The sequence below is a fragment of the Pelodiscus sinensis genome, chromosome 5 (genome assembly GCF_052426305.1).
Source record: "Pelodiscus sinensis isolate ZL-2025 chromosome 5, ASM5242630v1, whole genome shotgun sequence".
In the NCBI taxonomy this organism is placed as follows: domain Eukaryota; kingdom Metazoa; phylum Chordata; order Testudines; family Trionychidae; genus Pelodiscus; species Pelodiscus sinensis.
In genome coordinates this window covers 98,372,225-98,391,382 of record NC_143056.1, presented here as the reverse complement: position 1 = coordinate 98,391,382, position 19,158 = coordinate 98,372,225, and the positions used below count along the sequence as shown (strand labels likewise).

At 46.7% G+C, this 19,158-nt stretch overlaps 1 protein-coding gene across 1 annotated transcript in view; it reads right to left on the bottom strand.

Annotated features, from left to right (window-relative positions):
• RCN1 (reticulocalbin 1) overlaps window positions 1-17,754 on the bottom strand; it is a 31,849-nt gene extending 14,095 nt beyond the window's left edge. The window contains exons 1-3 of the mRNA XM_006128905.4: window positions 17,621-17,754; window positions 17,114-17,349; window positions 703-896 (exon numbers count right to left, since the gene is read on the bottom strand). Of these exons, the coding sequence (XP_006128967.3) occupies window positions 703-896; window positions 17,114-17,340 (421 nt within the window). The 5' untranslated portion in view covers window positions 17,341-17,349; window positions 17,621-17,754. The remainder of the gene's footprint in view (window positions 1-702; window positions 897-17,113; window positions 17,350-17,620) is intronic.
• Between the last annotated feature and the right edge of the window lie 1,404 nt (window positions 17,755-19,158).

Below are 19,158 nucleotides of genomic sequence, written 5' to 3'. Positions count from 1 at the left end.
TGTGTCTACACTGGCACCCTTTTCCGGAAATGCTTAAAACGGAACAGTTTTCCGTTATAAGTATTTCCGGAAAAAGCACGTCTACATTGGCAGGATGCTTTTCCGGAAAAGCACTTTTTCCAGAAAAGCGTCCGTGGCCAATGTCGACGCGCTTTTCTGGAAAAAAGCCCCAATCGTCATTTTCGCGATCGGGGCTTTTTTGCGGAAAAGACTACTGTGCTGTCTACACTGGCCCTTTTCCGGAATAGTTTTTCCGGAAAAGGACTTTTGCCCGAATGGGAGCAGCATAGTTTTTCCGGAAAAACACTGACAATTTTACAGTAGATCGTCATTGCTTTTCCAGAAAAGCAAGCGGCCAGTGTAGACAGCTCGCAGCTTATTCCAGAAAAGCGGCTGCTTTTCCAGAATAAGTGGCCCAGTGTAGACACAGCCCCACACAATTCCCTTAGTTTACTAATAGGAGCAGAGGCTTTTAAGTTAGCTTTGAAATGTTATTCACTTGCTCCTCCCCTTCTGAAATCTTTACGCATCCAGAAAATTACTTTTGGGTAGATTGGAAAATATAGCCAAATGTGCCAAATATAGCCCCATATGAAACTGGGCTCTCCTTTTTCTTTTGAATTTGATTGAAATTTCATGACTAGCTCTCTAAGGCTTCCTTGAAAATTCCAGGCTAAAATGTTACCTTTTGACTAATCTTACCTAGATAATACCCATATGTGGCTTGTTTGTATTCTTCCCAGGATATTTTATTATCGTTGTTTAGGTCATAATCTCTCCAGACCTTAGCCACATTTTCATAGATATAGCGTTTCTGCACTCGCTTAATCCAGTTTTTCAATTCCTCTGTTGTGACGTAGCCATCTTTGTTATCGTCTATTCTATCAACAATTTTCCTGTAAAGAGAGAGACATCTTTAAGAGTTCATAAAAGAAATAAAATGCATATGCCTGTTCAGCTTTGCTAATCTGAATGGGATCCTGACTGTGTCTGTCCTTTCTCCACAAAGCATCAGAGAGTTGCCCCATCACCAAGACTTCATTATGTGTACAGAGTAAGACAGCGTTTCTCAAACTGGGGGGCTGCAAGGGAAATCCAGCATCCCATACTGTCTCAACCCCATGCCCAGCATTCCCTCCAGCATGCCAAAGCCCACAGTCCTTGTCCCACCCCAGAGCTCTCACACCCCCACCCTCCAACCCCCTAGCCCAGTGAAAATGAGAGAGGGTGGGGGACAGTGAGCAACAGAGAGGGGGGGGAATGGATTCAGCAGGGGGAGGAGCCACAGAGAAGGGACAGGACCTTGGTAAAGGAGTAGGGCAGGTGGGTCCCAACAAATTTTTAAAGAAAAATGGGGTTCCTCAGCTTGCTTAAGTTTGAGAACTGCTGTTATAGGACAGGAATTCAGGGCCTCAGAAATGTTCAAGCATCTCTGCACCTCACAGGATCAGGCCCGAGGCAAAGCTCCATTGTAGTCGGAAGCTAAGCTGCCAAACTATGCAATGAGGTCAACTCCCTCAACCTTTCAGCTCCCCCAAAAATAAATTTTCCACTTGTTAATTCCTTAGAGATGAAAAAGGAGATGATATTTTATTATTTTATCAAGCCAATGGAAGAATAGTGAGCTGTCTGGGGCGGAGGGGGGGGGAGGGGCGGGAGGTGGGGAGGTATGCTTTCTGATGCATCTTTCTCACACCCATACATGCTTAGATAGTGCTTAAGTCACAGGTCTATTTATAAGGAACTATTTACAATTAAATCTCCATTACACTCAATGGTGTAAAACCACTATGAAATCCCCTTTGTTTACGTTTCCAATGAAAACACAACTGCAAGGCACAAGTAATGTTTTTGGTATCAAACTATTGTCTTAAAATCCCAGGACGTATCTATTGTGCTTTAAAAAGTACCTCTGGTTTTAGTGGTTTCATCTTTAAGTACAAAAATTTGAAATATTTACCACCACGCCCCATGTTTCCTTTTACAAAACATGTTTTAAAAATAATTAACATAAACAAATGTTCCTAATGCAGAAACAGAAGGTTTTGTAACATTTCCCTGCAGTGACTATAACCCAATTAATGACTACAGTGTTTTGCCAGTGCATGAGAATCAAAATGTAAAGGTGAAGTGTTTATTTTCACATTCCAAGCTGAAAAAAAACCACACACACACAAAAAGGAAACAGTATGAATACTGAATAGTACCTTTACTAAATAAAAAATAACTGTAAAAGCAATGTGTGTTAAAAAGAATACTGGGAAGGTGTTTTCCTTTTTTCCAATTATTATTTTTACTGTCCTTAATATTCAAATTCTGCTCCCAAATTCAGTCAATGGAAGTTTTGTGTGCATAGCTAAGGGCACAATTAGGCTCTTTGCCTCTTGTTCAGTAACTAAAAGAAAATGTGCCTCAGGTAAGTACTTAAACATATGCCCTGTCGATCCTTAATCAGGAAAGCAGTGAAACACATGCTTAAGTCCCATTGACTTCAAGCTAAAAGTAAGCCCATAGTTAACAGCTTTGCTGAATTGAGGCCTCTAAAGAACAGAAAATATTCCATTCAATATTTATATTAGCATTTATTTATAAGAGAGAATTATGAGTTAATGGAGTATTTATAACCAGCAAGAGAGAAATGTGTATTCCCAAGGGTTATTATACTCTAAGCTACCTTAACTTATTTTCCAACAGTACTTCATTAAAACCACCACCTTGAATTAAACTTAGAGATGTTACCTTCTGGCCAAGGAACTAAGCTTACTTGATATCTCTTCACAATCTTTCTCTTTCTCACTGTCCTCCCTGGACCATAAATATTTGCAGGATAGCCACTAAAGCCATATGAAATAAAGCACATGCCAGCAAGATTTGTATGCAAACTATGATTGGTACTAGCATGCACTTGTGAATGGAAAAGCAAGCTTCCTTTCCTGCTCTTGAAATTAGGTTAATTAGTAGTCACTGAAGTCTCAGCTGCCAGGTGCAGCCAGATTGACTGCATTTAGTGCAAGCACCATCAAGCAAAATATTTAAAGAATGTTTCAACAGCCTCCATTGGGTGAGGATTGTTAATGGTGCTATGGTAGAGCTGGCTGCTAGATTGACATCCTGTGGTTTAGAGATTTGTGATTCAGAATTCCCTATGCATGAGGTTCACATTTGTTGACTCCTCTGAACCCTTAATCAGGAGTCCAAGTAGATGGGCTACAAGTGGATACCTTATAGCTGCTGGTTAGCAGTGAAGACTTGATATTTTGGTAGGATCTTATGTAAAGAAAGACATTGGTGATTCTACTCCGGCAACTGGTCCTTCCATCTAGGGAAGAAAATTGTTCTCCAGCTAAAGCAGCATGCTCTTCTGAGCCGCTAAACTTAGCCCAATACTAAGTATAGGGTTTACTTAATTTTCAGCAATGAGGTGTTTGATTTGATGTCATCAGTGGATTTGTAGCATATTACATCTCTATAGATCTCATTACAGACATACGAAGAGTCTGGCTTCTACATTCATATCCAACACTTATCTGAAGAGGAGTGTGACAGGGCTAACCTGCCCCCACACTGAGCAGGAGGAAGGGGAGCCCATTTATTGGGCAGAACACGCCCCTCCCCCACAGCCCTACTGGGCATGCTCGAAGTGCAGCCTCACTATAAAAGACTGCTGGGCTGCTCAGTTGAGGCAGAACGCTGGGGAGGCAGGAGCTCCGGCCCAAGCTGCTGGCCTGCTGCTGGACCTGCTGCCAGATCCAGATCCAGAGCCAGAGCCGGAGGAGGCGCTGCTGCCACCAGCCCCGGGGCGAGCCCGCCCCCAACACCAACGCCTGTTGGCCACCTGCCCTGCTGCAGAACGCCTGGTGCCGCTGCCCCAGGGACAAGCCTGTCGGATGAAGCCGCTGCCGGCCACCCAGCATCGCCAGGTGGGATCTCTGTCGGCTACCAGATTGGGGGTAGGAAGCAACCCAGGGCAAGGGGCCGGGAAACCCCCCCCTCCCAGTGGGCTTAGCATGTTTTGGGGGAGGACCCCCTGCTGAGCCAGTGGTGGGAACCACCCACCACTAACAGGGCCCTGGGTTGGGGTCTGGTGGAGAGGGAGGGCCCGGACCCCCCTACCCCACCCCGCAGTGCTGGACTAGGTCGCTGGGCCTGCTGCGAGTGCTGGACTAGGCCCCCGGGCTGGGGGTTAACGCTTTGTTCCCCAGGGGAAAGCGGGCGGAGGCGGGTGGTACCCCGCCACAGGGAGAAAAAGAAGTGCTGCTAAATTTCACCTAAGAAACAGAAAAGAACATGCTACCTTATTGGCTAGCCTTTTTTCCTCTTGTGTCTATTCCTCACTGAATTTGATAGCCCTATACTAGAATGGGGCATTATGCATCAAGAGAGTTGACCCACAATTAGCTCGCCCGAAGTGAGTTAGCTGACATTTTGGTCTACTGTTGAATGGTAAAGTAACTGAAATGTTTCCACCAGAGGCCTAGGAAATAGTTTACTCTCTTGTTATTTTTAACACTGGTCAGAGCCAAGAGCTGTGCTGCTTGTAGTCAGCACTGTTTATTTTTCCCTCAAGGGCATTCTTTTATTTTTCTAGCCCAACTGCATCTCTTCTATGGTTTATATGACTTGTGTCTGCTTCCTACAAAAATGGGGGTGGGTAAGAAACAAAGTTTTTCTCTTTTTAAGGATGATGTGGTAAGTGTGTTCTGACTACTTTGCAATGCAGAAGTCAAAGTGCCCCCATTTAAAAGTGGCTAATTCTCTAAGAGTGTGTCTAGACTATTAGTTTATTGGGCATAGTCAAAGAAGCGGCGATTTAAATAATCCCTGCTTCATTAAAATAAACATGGCCGCCGTGTTGTGCCAACGATCAGCTGATCTGACACCGCACAGCAGTCTAGTTTCACAAGGCATAAGGGATCGGTCGGCAAAGGCTTCCCCAGCCGACAGATCCGCGTCTAGACTCCCACGCTGTGTCGAATCAGCTGATGGTTTATTTTAATGAAGCGGGGATTATTTAAATCCCTGCTTCTTTGACTATGCCCAATAAACTAACTTACATGGCTCCATCAACGGAGCCATGTATTCTAGACACACCCTAACATAGCAAAATTTCAGAGATGTTTTCACAGCTACAAGGCTATAGAACTAAAACTATATTCAATACTCGTCGATCTGTCCCAAAGAGCTTACAGAATTGAAAACTTCTTTCTCTCTAGCAAAAAGGGCCTGCTGGAGGGGGGGAAAGCTGGGGCAGGCCAGGGGGTGCAGGGATTTGGGATGTGACCAGGGATAGCATAGCGGGATGCAAGGTCTGAGAGGGGGCTGTGATTGGAGAAGGGGTATAGAAGGGGATGCAGTGTCTGGGAAGGTGTATGGGGGCTGGAGCAGGGGTGCACGTTTGGGTTACATGGTGTAGGAGGGCAGAAGGGGGGCAAAAGGTTGTGGGAGGGAGGGAGGAAGGAAGGGAGGGGCTGGGATACCAGACATAGGCTCTGGCTGGGAGACCATACATGGCTCCCAGCCAGCAGCCCAGCAAGTTCCTTAGCCAGGTCCCTGCCCTCCAGCCCCTGTACTTGCTCAGGCGAGCTGCAGGACCCACGTTTACTGTTCTGAACTGAATGCTGAGAGCCTGGGGGATGAGGGGGAGAGGGACACTTCACATGCCACTTGTCCTGCAAACAGGCAGCTGCTATTGGTGGAAACCAGCCAATGGGAGCTACTGAGGGCGGGGGCAAGGGCAGCATGAGAAGCCTGTCTCCCCTTCCTCCAGGCAGGCGCTCAGCGTTCACAAACACACACATGGCCCTGCATCTGGCTTTCCAGAGTGCTGGGTGTGGGGGCAGGTAGGGAGCCCTGGAGTAGAGGGTTCAGCCAGCTTCTCCATTTATAGCAGGCGCCTCCGAGAGGGTGAGTGCCCACCCTCGTTTCCCCAGCTGATCAGCTGAACTCCCTGCCTGCACAGGGAGCTCTGAACCTCTGTGTGGCTCAGAAAAGGGCTGTGCACCCGCACCGGTGCACAGCTTACAGGGAACCTTGCCATGGGACTGTGTTTAATATAAGTACTAGGGGGGAAATCCTGTTCACAGCTCTCTAGCCATGAAATAAGTTCAGCTGTATGCACAACAAGGGGGCAAATCTGCAGGGACAAGCAGAGGATGCACAGAACCCGCAGGTGCAAAAGCTTGCACTACACATGGTGCCAGCATGTGGGGGCACTTGGAGATGAAACAAGGCTAGACCAGATGGCTCACAACTACAACATCTCAGAGGGACAGCCGTGTTAGTCTGTAACTTTTAAAATGAGCAGCATCTTAGGGTATGTCTACACTACCACACTAGTTCGAACTAGGGTGGTAATGTAGGCAACCGGAGTTGCAAATGAAGCCCGGGATTTGAATTTCCCGGGCTTCATTTGCATCTTGCCGGGTGCCGCCATTTTTAAATGTCCGCTAGTGCGGACTCCGTGCTGCGCGGCTACATTCGGCATGGACTAGGTAGTTTGGACTAGGCTTCCTATTCCGAACTACCGTTACTCCTCGTGAAACATTTAAAAATGGCGGCGCCCGGCAAGATGCAAATGAAGCCCGGGAAATTCAAATCCCGGGCTTCATTTGCAACTCCGGTTGCCTACATTACCACCCTAGTTCGAACTAGGGTGGTAGTGTAGACATACCCTTAGAGACTAACAAAAATATATAGAATCATGAGCTTTCAAAAGCAAAAAATACTTCAGCAGATGAGCTGGAGTGGAAATAAAAGAAACCAAGATATATAACGGCAAAAAAGTATCTGTAAATGATAGGACTGGTGGTGCTAATGAGGCTAATTAAGTGAGCTAGAAGTATCCCTTTCTTACCTTTTGATGTAAAAATATAGTTGTTAAAGGCAGAAGAGACTGGCTTTATAATGTGACATCCAGTTAATGTCTTTGTTCAAGCCCAGAGTAAATGTGTCAGATTTGCAAATGAATACCAATTCCACACACTCTCTCTGTAACTGGCTGGTGAAATTCCTTTGTAGAAGAACAGCTATTTTTAAATTCCTGGTTGAGTGATGAAGCAGGTTAAAATGTTCTCCAACAGGTTTATGTGTGTTACTATTTCTGACGTCTGATTTGTGTCCTTTTATCCTTTGGGATAGGAACTGTCCAGTTTGGCCAACGTACATGGCAGAAGGGCACTGCTGGCCCTTGATGGCATAGATCACATTAGAGGATGTGCAGGTGAATGAGCCCCTGAAGTGGTGGCTGATGTATAGATATGTGGACTCAGTTGGCATTGGGGTTTGTTGCAGGGATAGGCTCATAGGTGGGTGTATCTGAGGTGTGGCATGTGGCTGCTGAAAAGTATGTGCTTCAGGTTGGGGGGGCTGTCTATAGGCGAGGACTGGCCTGTCTCCTGAGGCCTGTTACAGTGAGGGATTGTTTTCCAGAACAGACTGTAGATTTTCAGTGATGGGTCTGTCTTGAAGTAGTTAATTTCTGGGAACTTGTCTGGTTCTGTCGGTCCTCACTTCCTCACAGCAGCTTTATCACTGGGCTGGCTTAGAAGACCTAGATCACAGGCTTTCAAACTCATTCCATCACAACTGCCTTCTGACAACAAAAAATACTGCATGACCCCAGGAGCCTGATTGCCCCAGGAGGTGGGGCCCTACCACCCCAGGCTGAAGCCGCAGCCCTGTCACCCCATCCTGGGGGGGAGGGCGCTTTGGTCAAAGCCCAGCTGCCCTAGGTGGGGATGGGATTCAGGCTTCAGCCCTGGGCCCCAACAAGTCTAACACCAGCCTGGGTGACCCCATTAAAATGGGATTGGGATCAATTTTGGGATCCCAACACATGGTTTGAGAACCTCTGGCCTACATGACTCTGCAGCTTTTTTGTCAGTTTTTCTTTCTCCTCAGGCAAATTTCTCTTCCCTTGTAGAAGATCCTAAGTTTAGAATATAAGCATCAACTGGGTTGTGTGACAGCAACAGCAGAAGAGGGCTTTCTTAGGCATGTCTGCACTGCAGTGTGGCTCAAATGCTGTTGTAGTATCATAGTAAAGATGTGTGGTACAGTGACAGCAGTCTTTCTATCACTGTAATTAATCTGCCTCCCCAAGGCACTAGCTAGGTTGATGGTACAATTCTTCTATCAACCTTATGTTGTCTACTGTGGGTTGGCTTAATTTTGGTGCTCAGGGGGGTGAATTTTTCACACCTCTGAGTACCATAGCTGTATCAACCTAATTTTTAAGTGCAGACCAGGCCTCAGTATTTCCATTATAAATCCCAATAGACTTAAGTTTACATCCATCTCACTTGCATGAGACTTACTTGTTAAAGAAGCTGTACTCAGTTGACAGAGTTAGTTGCTGAATATTCTCATGCTGCATGAAAAGTATCTCCCAAACAATGGCTTTAAAAATAAATGTTTTTAATTAAATCCATGCTCCTCCTCAAAGCCAACAGCTTGCTGAAAAATGATACCATTTGTGACCAGTGCTGCAAGGGATACTAACGTGAAAAAGCATAAAGTACTTTATTATCTGCTTTAATAATAATAATAATAAGCAGCTTTTTCATATTAAAACAGTAAAGTTCCTCTTCAGATTGTTAAACACCTATGCAAAAGGAGGAAGGAAAGTATTTTAAAACCCATTGCAAAACTTAGTTTAATGAAGTGTGAAAAGCAGCAAAAGACCTAAAAATGCCCACTCTCGTCAGAAATTTTATGTGCACGATGTGTGCCTTGTAATGTGTTTTCCACCTAGAGAGTGTTCAAAATGCTGATGAGTTTTCAATATATCCTGTTTAGTATGCTATTTATTGTGGGGTCAATGTATGTGTCTGCCTGTATATCCTCTACATGATACATAGGGCGAGAACTGAAATAACTGAAAGGTAAGTCTCATTTTGTCCTGATATAGAATATTACACCAATATATAACTTAAGAGCATAAGAACGGCAATACCGGATCAGAACAAAGGTCCATCTAGCCCAGTATCCTGTCTTCTGACAGTGGCCAATGCCCGATGCCCCATGCCCCAGAGCATGTTTCTCAAAGTGGGCAGGAGCACGCTTTGGGAAAGCCACTAGTGGGCCTGTGCCACTTTGTTTATCTGAAGGAGTGGTTCCCAACCTTTTTCATGCCGGAGAACGACAAACCCATTCACAAACTTTTGGCAGGGGGGTCGGTAACATTTTATTTGCATCATTATGCAAATGATGAATATGCAAATGTACAAATAAAATGCTACTGGTACGCTAAAAGCCCGTCCTCCAGAGCCCCCAGTGCCAGTCCTAACCTCTAGAGGCCTCCACCACCCCTCAGTACCAGCCATTGACCCAAGAGTCCCCTGCACCCAACTCCCCTAGTGCCAGCCTCCCGCCCTCAGAGCCCCCCAGTGCCAGCCTCCCATTTCAAACACCTCAGTGCCAGCCCCCTGCCCCTTAGAGCCCTTCTGCATCCAACCTCTCCACTGCCAGCCCCCAATATTAGCTCCATCCACAGAGCCCCACAATGCCAGCCCTGCCCCACCCCACTAGATCAGCCTCCAGAGCCCCCCAGCACTAGGACCACCCCTGAGGCCCCAGTGCCTGCCCCGCCTCCCTCCCGTAGCCCTGCGCTGCTGCCCACATTGCGGCAGCTTTCAGGGCGGGGGTACACTACCCAGCATCTCCTATCCTGCCTCTCAGGCAACCAGTGCAGGGCAAGGGCAGGGTCTCCTGCAGCCATGGAACAGCACTTCTGTGCACTGCAGGACAACCAAGCCGCGTGGCATCTGCTCCCGAACATGGAAGAGCACTTCTCAGTGTGGCAGAAAGGTTATGCGGATTCGCTCCACCTGGCACTCCTGCCACAAAGGGAAGTGCTCTTCCGTGGCTGGGAGGAGACTCCAACCCTCCCCGGCACTGGCTGGCTTAGAAGCGGGATAGAACACGCCTCTCCCAACACCCGCAGCAAGAGCGATGTACCCCATCCCTGGCCCCCAAAGCCTCCCTTGCCCAGCAGCCAGAGGTCCACGGCCCAGCGGTTGGGAACTGCTGATCTAAAGGGTCCGTAGACATGGAGCCTTGCAGCTCCCATTAGGTCCAGTTTGCCATTTTCACTCAGATGTTTTCAAACCAGCCACAATGACTCCAAGATCTTTCTCTTGAATGGTAACAGTTAATTTAGTCCCCATTATTTTGTACACATGGTTGGGATTATTTTTTCTAATATGCACTACTTTGCATTTATCAATATTAAAGTTCATTTTGTTGCCCAGTCACCTAGTTTTGTGAGTTCTTTTTGAAGCTCTTCACAGTCTGCTTTGGACTTAATTATCTTGAACTCTTTTGTATCACCTGCAAATTTTGCCACCTTACAATTTACCCCTTTCCACAGATTATTTATGAATATGTTGAACAAGATTGGTCACAATATGGACCCCTACAGGAACACCATGGCTACATCTAGATTGCATCCCTTTTTCGGAAAAGGGATGCAAATTAGACGTATCGCAATTGCTAATGAAGCGGGGATTTAAATCTCCCCCACTTTATTAGCATAAAAATGGCTGCCGCTTTTTTCGGCACGGAGCTTTGCTGGAAAAAAGCGCCAGTCTAGATGCGGATCTTTCTGAAAATAAAGCCTTTTACGAAAGATTCCTTATTCCTTATTTTAAGAGTCCAGCCCCCTGTCCTAGGCACGACCAATCCCAACTAAATCAACCCAGCCAGGACTCTGTCAAGCCGAGACTTAAACACCTCTAGGGATGGAGACTCCACTACTTCCCTAGGTAACCCATTCCAGTGCTTCACCACCCTCCTAGTGAAATAGTTTTTCCTAATATCCAACCTGGATCTCTCCCACTGCAACTTGAGACCATTGTTCCTTGTTCTGCCATCCATCACTACCGTGAACAGCCTTTCTCCAGTCTCTTTGGAACTTCCCTTCAGGAAGTTGAAGGCTGCTATCAAATTCCCCCTCACTCTTCTCTTCTGCAAACTAAATAGACCCAACTCCCTCAGCCTATCCTCATAGGTCATATGCTCCAGCCCCCTAATCATTTTGGTTGCCCTCCTCTGGACCCTCTCCAGTACGTCCACATCCTGCCTGTAATTGGGGGCCCAGAACAGGACACAATACTCCAGATGTGATTAGAAGCCAACAGTTTCCAGCTGCTGGTCACAGCACACACTCCATGGCGGGAGGGGGGAGGAGAAAGGGGAAAAAAAGCCCACACACCACATTCACAAACACAAACTAAGCACGCAGCAAGAAAGCCCCAAACACACAGAACACACACTACAGACAGCCACTTCCCTCAAGAGTCCTGTAGTTACTTTTCCCTTACCTGGAGAACTCCCACTCTAAACTCCCTGTCTGCAATCACCACTGGATCTCCCTTGTCTACATGCTTGTTGAACCCTTCAAAGAATTCTAGTATAATGGTAAGGAATGATTTCCCTTAACAGAAACCATGTTGACTTTTCCCCCAATAAGTTGTGTTCATCTACGGTTTGACAATTTTGTTTTTTATTATAGTTTCAACCAGTTTGCTTGGTACTGAAGTTAGACTTACTGGCCTGTAATTGCCAGAATCACCTCTAGAGCCCTTTATTGGCATCACATTAGCTATCCTCCAGTCATTGAGTAACTTAATTCCAATAATTACGCTGGTATAATCTTCAAGTACAACCCAGGCCTAAAAATGATTCCATTTTAACTAAGAAAGCCCAAGATGTTAGTATATTACATGTGAAACGGAGACAGTTTGCTCTTTTTTATACTGAGTGTGCTTAGTTTTCTAATTCCAGGCCTTTGGATAATTCGGACAAGTTGCCTAATTTATAACAACTATGTTTGAAATATTTTTGTTACAGCACCTATTACTATTATTATTATTACTTGTATTTCAGTAGCACTCAGCAGAACTATTGACCCATCATGCTTTCTGTTACACAAGAAGAGAGACAGACCTTACAGCAAACAATTGGATATTAGGAAAAACTATTTTACTAGGAAGGTGGTGAAGCACTAGAATGGGTTCCCTAGGGAGGTGGTGGAATCTCCATCCCTAGATGTTTTTAAGTCTCAGCTTGACAAAGCCCTGGCTGGGATGATTTAGTTGGAATTGGTCCTGCCTTGGACAGGGCGCTGGACTCTATGACTCCTGAGGCCTCTTTCAGCCTTAGGATTCTATGATTCTAAAGAGTTTCTACTCAAATCTGAAATAAGATGCAATGAGTAAGAATAACACACAATGCAAGGAAAGGAGGAGGCAAGCTGAGGCTAATGGTTAATGCAGTCCTGTGGTTGTAGAGGATAGCTCTGTGCTCAATGTGAGCCTTACAAATAATATGAACATGTTTTTCTTTACTAAACACAGCTTTCTTCAACTGCCATTAAACCTGCCCATCCTGCAGGTGGCACAACAGACACGGTGGGTCTCATGGAAGGATCAGAAGGGTGAGAGGGTGATGGACTAGATTGGGGAGAGTGTCCTAGGCATAAGGGGCAGCGTGAAAGAAAGAAGAGGCACATTGTGATCCTAGTGAGATAAATAGAAAGGAACATAAACACTGTCAAATCAAGTGTAAAAATGTAATAAGAAAAGCAAAATAAGATTTTGAGGAACAGCTAGCCAAAAATTCAAAAAGAAATAACAATGTTTTTAAGTACATCAGAAGCAGGAAGACTGTTAAAAAACCTGTGGGTCCCCTAGACCATCGAGATATAAAAGAGTAATCAAGGACGATAAAGCCATTGCGGAGAAACTAAATGATTTCTTTGCTTCAGTCTCCACGGCTAAGGACGTTAGGGAGATTCCCAAATCTCCACCATCCTTTGTGGGTGATGAATCTGAGGAACTATCCCGGATTGAAGTGTCATTAGAGGAGGTTTTGGAACAAATAGAAAAACTTAATGTCAACAAATCTCCAGGACCGGATGGCATTCATCCAAGGGTTCTAAAAACTCAAATGGGAAATTGCTGGACTATTATCTGTGGTTTGTAACCTATCTTTAAATCGGCTTCCATACCTAATGACTGGAAGGTAGCTAACGTGACACCAATATTTAAAAAGGGCTCTAGAGGCGATCCTGGCAATTATAGACCGGTAAGTCTAACTTCAGTACCGGGCAAATTAGTCAAAACAATAGTAAAGAATAAAATTGTGAGGCACGTAGAAGAACATAATTTGTTGGACAAAAGTCAACATGGTTTCTGTAAAGGGAAGTCATGTCTTACTAATCTATTACAGTTCTTTGAAGAGGTTAACAAACATGCAGACAAGGGGGATCCAGTAGATATAATATACTTAGATTTTCAGAAAGCATTTGACAAGGTCTCTCACCGAAGGCTCTTGTGTAAATTACATTGCGATGGGATAAGAGGGAAGGTCCTTTCATGGATTGAGAACTGGTTAAAAGACAGGAAACAAAGGGTAGGAATAAATGGTACATTTTTAGAATGGAGAGGGGTAACTAGTGGTGTCCCCAAGGGTCAGTCCTGGGACCAATCCTGTTCAACTTATTCATAAATGATCTGGAGAAAGGGGTAAGCAGTGAGATGGTAAAGTTTGTGGATGATACCAAACTGTTTAGGATAGTCAAGACAGAAGCAGACTGTGAGGAACTCCAAAAAGATCTCACCAAACTGAATGATTGGGCGACAAAATGGCAAATGAAATTTAATGTGGATAAGTGTAAAGTAATGCACATTGGGAAAAATATCCCCAACTATACGTACAGTATGATGGGGGCTAATTTGGCTATGACAAATCAGGAAAGAGATCTTGGAGTGATCATGGATAATTCCCTGAAAACTTCCACACAGTGTGCAGCGGCAGTCAAAAAGGCCAATAGGATGCTAGGAATTATTAAGAAAGGGATAGAAAATAAGACAGAATATCTTACTGCCCCTGTATAAAACTATGGTACGCCCACATCTTGAATACTGTGTACAGATGTGGTCTCCTCACCTCAAAAAAGATATTTTCACCTTGGAAAGGGTTCAGAAAAGGGTAACTAAAATGATTAGGGGTTTGGAACGGGTCCCATATAAAGAGAGGTTAAAACGACTGGGACTTTTCAGTTTAGAAAAGAGGAGACCGAGGGGGGATATGATAGAGGTATATAAAATCATGAATGGTATGGAAAGAGTGAATAAAGAAAATATATTTATTAGTTCCCATAATAGAAGAACTAGAGGGCACCAAATGAAGTTAATGGGTAGCAGGTTTAAAACTAATAAAAGAAAGTTCTTCTTCACACAGGGTGTAGTCAACCTGTGGAACTCCTTGCCAGAGGAGGCTGTGAAGGCTAGGACTATAACAGAGTTTAAAGAGAAGCTAGATAATTTCATGGAGGTTAGGTCCATAAAAGGCTATTAGCCAGGGGATAGAAATGGTGTCCCTGGCCTCTGTTTGTCAGAGGCTGGAGAGGGATGGCAGGAGACAAATCGCTTGATCATTGTCTTCGGTCCACCCTCTCTGGGGCATCTGGTGCTGGCCAGTTTAGGCAGATAGGCTACTGGGATAGATGGACCTTTGGTTTGACCCAGTACGGCCGTTCTTATGTTAAGTGGGAGAGGTGAACAAAACTTCCATAGTCAATAAGGGAGGAGGGACGAACAAGCAAGTTGTAAAGCAGGGGTGGGCAAGAGAGCCTCTGTGGGCTAGATCTAGCCTGCCAAGCCAGTAGATCCATCCTGTGACCGTTCTTCCGCTCCCCTGCCCACAGGCCAATCGAGATGTGGGGGTGGGAGGAATGCATAAAGTCTCTTCTCGCCGTCAGAGGCACGTGGCGCCTAGAGGGAACTGTAAGCTGTTCAAAACAGCTGGCGGTTCTCTCTAGGAACCGGGGGCAAAGACTTCATACATTCCCCTACCCCCAGGCCAGTCAGGCTCTGTGGGTGGGAGAGCATGGGAAGTGTCCTAACCCCACCCCTTCCACCCGAGGCCCCGCCCCTTCCAGGGCCATTTCACAAATGTTTGAATTTGTGAAGTGCCTCCCCCTTCAAAAATTATGGACCACCCCTATTGTAAAGGAAAGTAAAAGTGAGAACAGGAAGCTTAGATGTGTGATGCTGTGAGTTAGCAGACACATTGGCTGCGTCTAGACTGGCAAGTTTTTCCGCAAAAGCAGCTGCTTTTGTGGAAAAACTTGCCAGCTGTCTACACTGGCCGCTTGAATTTCCGCAAGAACACTGATGATCTCATATAAGATTGTCAGTGTTCTTGCGGAAATACTATGCTGCTCCCGTTTGGGCAAAAGCCCTCTTGCACAAATGCTTTTGCGCGAGAGGGCCAGTGTAGACAATGAGGTATTGTTTTGTGCAAAAAAGCCCCGATCGCAAAAATGGCGATCTGGGCTTTCTTGCGCAAAACCACGCCAAGATTGGCACAGATGCTTTTCCGCAAAAAGTGCCTTTGCGGAAAAGCGTCCATGCCAATCTAGACGCGCTTTTGCACAAATGCCTTTAACGGAAAAACTTTTCCGTTAAAAGCATTTGCGGAAAATCATGCCAGTCTAGACATAGCCATTCAGAGTAGAGATGACTAAGGGTGCATCTACACTGCACCGTTTTTCTGGAATAACAGCCATTATCCACCAGGAATAAGCTCTATCGGAAGAGGGTGTGTGTGGATGCTCTCCTGCTGCTATGCTGAAATAACTCCTCCCCAGTGCCTCCTGGGGCTCTAAATTGAGATAGCGCGTCCACATTAGGGGAGCCTGCCTCAGACTAATTTCGAGGCTTCCCTGCAGTATGGACGTTCTATTTCAAAATAAGCTTTTCTGGAAGATATCTTCTGGAAAAGCTTATTCCGAAAGAAGCTTTCAGTGTAGACGTACCCTTAGTAAGAGCAATAGACCAGCTGGGTAGCTTTTCCACCTGCATTTTGAATAGACCAGACAGGGAACGCAGGTACAGAGAACGCTGCAAGCAGTGCACTCAGATGAAAGGCAAAGGCCTGCTTGAATAGCATACTCTGTCTACTGGCTGGTGCAGAGCTTCACATAGCTAACTTAAACAGAAGGAAGAGGCACTTCAGGCTATGTCTAGACTACATCCCTGTCTGCAGAGGGATGTAAATGAAGCACTTTGAAAGTGCAAATGAAGCTGGGATTTAAATATCCCGCACTTAATTTGCATAATCACGTAATGGTGCTCTTTCAAAAAAAGCACTATTTTGAAATTGAAACAGTTCTTTCGAAAATGGGGCACTTTTTCAAAAGATCCTGTAAACCTCATTTTTTGAGGTTTAGAGGATCTTTTGAAAAAGCACCCCATTTTTTAAAGAACCGCGTCTAGACTGTAGTTTCAATTTTTAAATAGCGCTTTTTCGAAAGAGCGCCATTACGTGTTTATGCAAATGAAGCACGGGATATTTAAATCCCAGCTTCATTTGCGCTTTCAAAGTGCTTTATTTACATCCCTCTGCCGACAGAGGGATGTAGTCTAGACATAGCCTGACGCGCCTCTTCCTCCAGTTGAAGTTAGCTACATGTCCCTCAGCTGGGAGTCAGCAAACCCTTCCTTGGCCCTCCCCAGAAATCCCTTGCTATGCAGAAATTTGCAAGTGCGGCACTTGCGTTATTCCTCCTCCCTGACAAATGCCACCCAACTGGCCTTCGCTGGGCCCCACCGGGTCCAAAACACAAACAGAAAGTGAGACTGAAAGTTCTGTTTTGGAGGCTTCTTCCCGGCTCTGTTTTGTGCTGAAATCATCCTTTCTGTACTAGGCAGTGATGCAATGGGACCTCCCCACTGCTGCCACGTTATCAGCTCTTACTGGAGCAGGGGCACCGTTTCAGCAAGGGAGGCTCCAAGGCTGGGAAAGCCACTTGCCTTGCCCTCTAGGCTGCTGCCACATGATTGTAAGCCACAGAAAACAAGGGCATCACCCCCTCCGCTACAAGTGCATGGAGTTGCAGCCAGCCTACTATTACCAAAGCACGTTCATGTACTTGCTAGTGCAATAGTGCACTAGTGCCACGCCCTCACTCTAGTTCAATACAAGCATTTCACTGCCACCTCATTGTTTAACAAAAAACCCTGTGCACTACACTAGTCAGGCAGGGCTGCTTTAAGGCATCTCTTTGGAGGAGCCGGTCGCTTTCCCTCTTAAGTGCCCGTCTTACCCTAGTTTCTCTTGGCTTTCCTCTGGGGTGAGTTGATCGAAAGTTTTGGCTTCCTCCTTGCCCAGAAAAGCCTCGTGGTCGTACTGGAAGCTTTGGTTATCTTCGTGCAGCTGGTCGCTGAGCTGAGGGTCCGGGTGAACGACCCTCTCCTTCCTGAGCGTGGGTTTGCTGAGGGACCCTCCTGTGCAAAGCAGCAGCGCGACCCAGCAGGCGGCCGGGCAGCCCATCCTCCGCGCCTAGCGAGGCACAGGGGGAGACAGAGAGGGGCGCCGCGTGAGTGTGTTTCAAGCAAGGAATCAGGGGAGAGGAAAGGCCAGCTGGGGACACATGGAGCCGGCCAGCTGCGCGCTGCATCCCCTCGGAAAGCGCCGCTGCTAGCCGCGATCCCCGCGTGCAGCAGCGCAGCCCGGTGCCTGTCCCTCCCTCCAGAGCGCACGCACACACCCACCCACACCCGCTGCCAGCCTGGCGGACCGGCCTCCCCCACGAGCGCCCCTTGCAACATACCAGCGCCCCGGCAGCCCTCAGAACGCCGCTGCCCGTCGCGAGCGACCCGCTGCGGGCTCTGACCGCGAGCCCCTCCGCCCGCCTCCCCAGCCAGTCACGGGAGAGCTTGCAAGGACACGGGGCGGTGTCCCCAATTGTTACGGCGGTTGCTATTGGGCACGGCACGCTCGGTGCCTGCCGGAGGGGGCCGGGTCGCCACGTGTGCAGGGCAGCTCGGCTTTCCCCGCCAGCCCGGCTGCACGGAGCGCTGGCTCGGAGCTGCAGGGCGCCAGGGTTCCGATGGGAGCCCCCGGCTCCAGCCTGGCAACAGCTCAGTCGCTCTGCCTAGAAGAGAGGAAGTCGCTTCTCTAAGGGGGGAGGGGACTTTAGGAACTTCCCCAGCGCTGTCACAGCCACAGACTGGCCTCAGCCCTGTGGCACCTTGCAGACTAACCGAGTATTGGGGCATAAGCTCTGGGTGGGGGGACCCACTTCCTCAGGTGCTTTGGAGTGGACATTACAGAGGCAGGGAGATTGACACTCTCTAGCTACCCAGTTATTATATATCTATCTACCATCTATCTGCTGGTCGGGTTTGGTGTTTGATCTCCCGAGGTTCCAAGGGGACGCCCACCTCGTATTCGTCTTTCCTAGGAATTGAGAGACCGGCCCTGGCCTGACTCGCTGGAGTCGAGAGGCACAGAAAGGGGTAAAAATTGTACCTGGATGTGGTCCTTTGTTTAAGTGTATATATATACATAGACTTAGAGCTCTTTAAAGATTAAGCTGTCACTTGGTACCATTATTTCTATTTTCTATCTTTATTTTCTTTGTAACCATTTTTAAAATCTGTATTTGTTAGCATTTAAGAAATAGAGCAATAGCCATTGTAACCATATGCTTTTATAAGTCTTTTAATAAACCTGTAACTGTTTAAGCTTTAACCTGACTCCTTCAGTTGCTGTAACAGAACCAAGCACAATTTAAAAGAACTTCAGCCGGTCATAAAGGGACAGACATAGGGAGAGCTTGGGCGTTTGGATCTGTGTCACTCCCAGGTGACAAGATCCGTTGGGGCACCTTTCCAGCCTTTCCCAGGCTGCCCGCTGCGAAGGAACTTTGTGTTCTAGCAGTTAAAATCTAAGGTGTAATAAGGTCTTCCTATATAACAGGGCGTCTGTTGGCTTTCTGGCCACCCTCTGCGACGGGACCCCGGTCCTAGCAGTAAAGACACGGACGTTAAACCTTTTCTCGGAAGCATACACACACACACTGCCCTGACCGTCGGCTGACAGAATTCTTTTTCTCAAAAGAAGGTGTAGAGGGTTCCCCAGAGATAGTCTGTAACTAGACAAACTTAATAAACAACAAATAGTCCAGTGGCACCTTAAAGACTAACAAAAGATCAGGAGTGGTCAACCTGTGGCTGCAGAGCCACATGCGGCTCTTCAAAAGTCAATATGAAGCACCTTGCATAGGTACCAAATCCAGGGCTGGAGGGTGCTCACTGTTCAACCCCCAGGCCCTTTTCCTGTAGGATCCTGCCACTTCCCACCCTC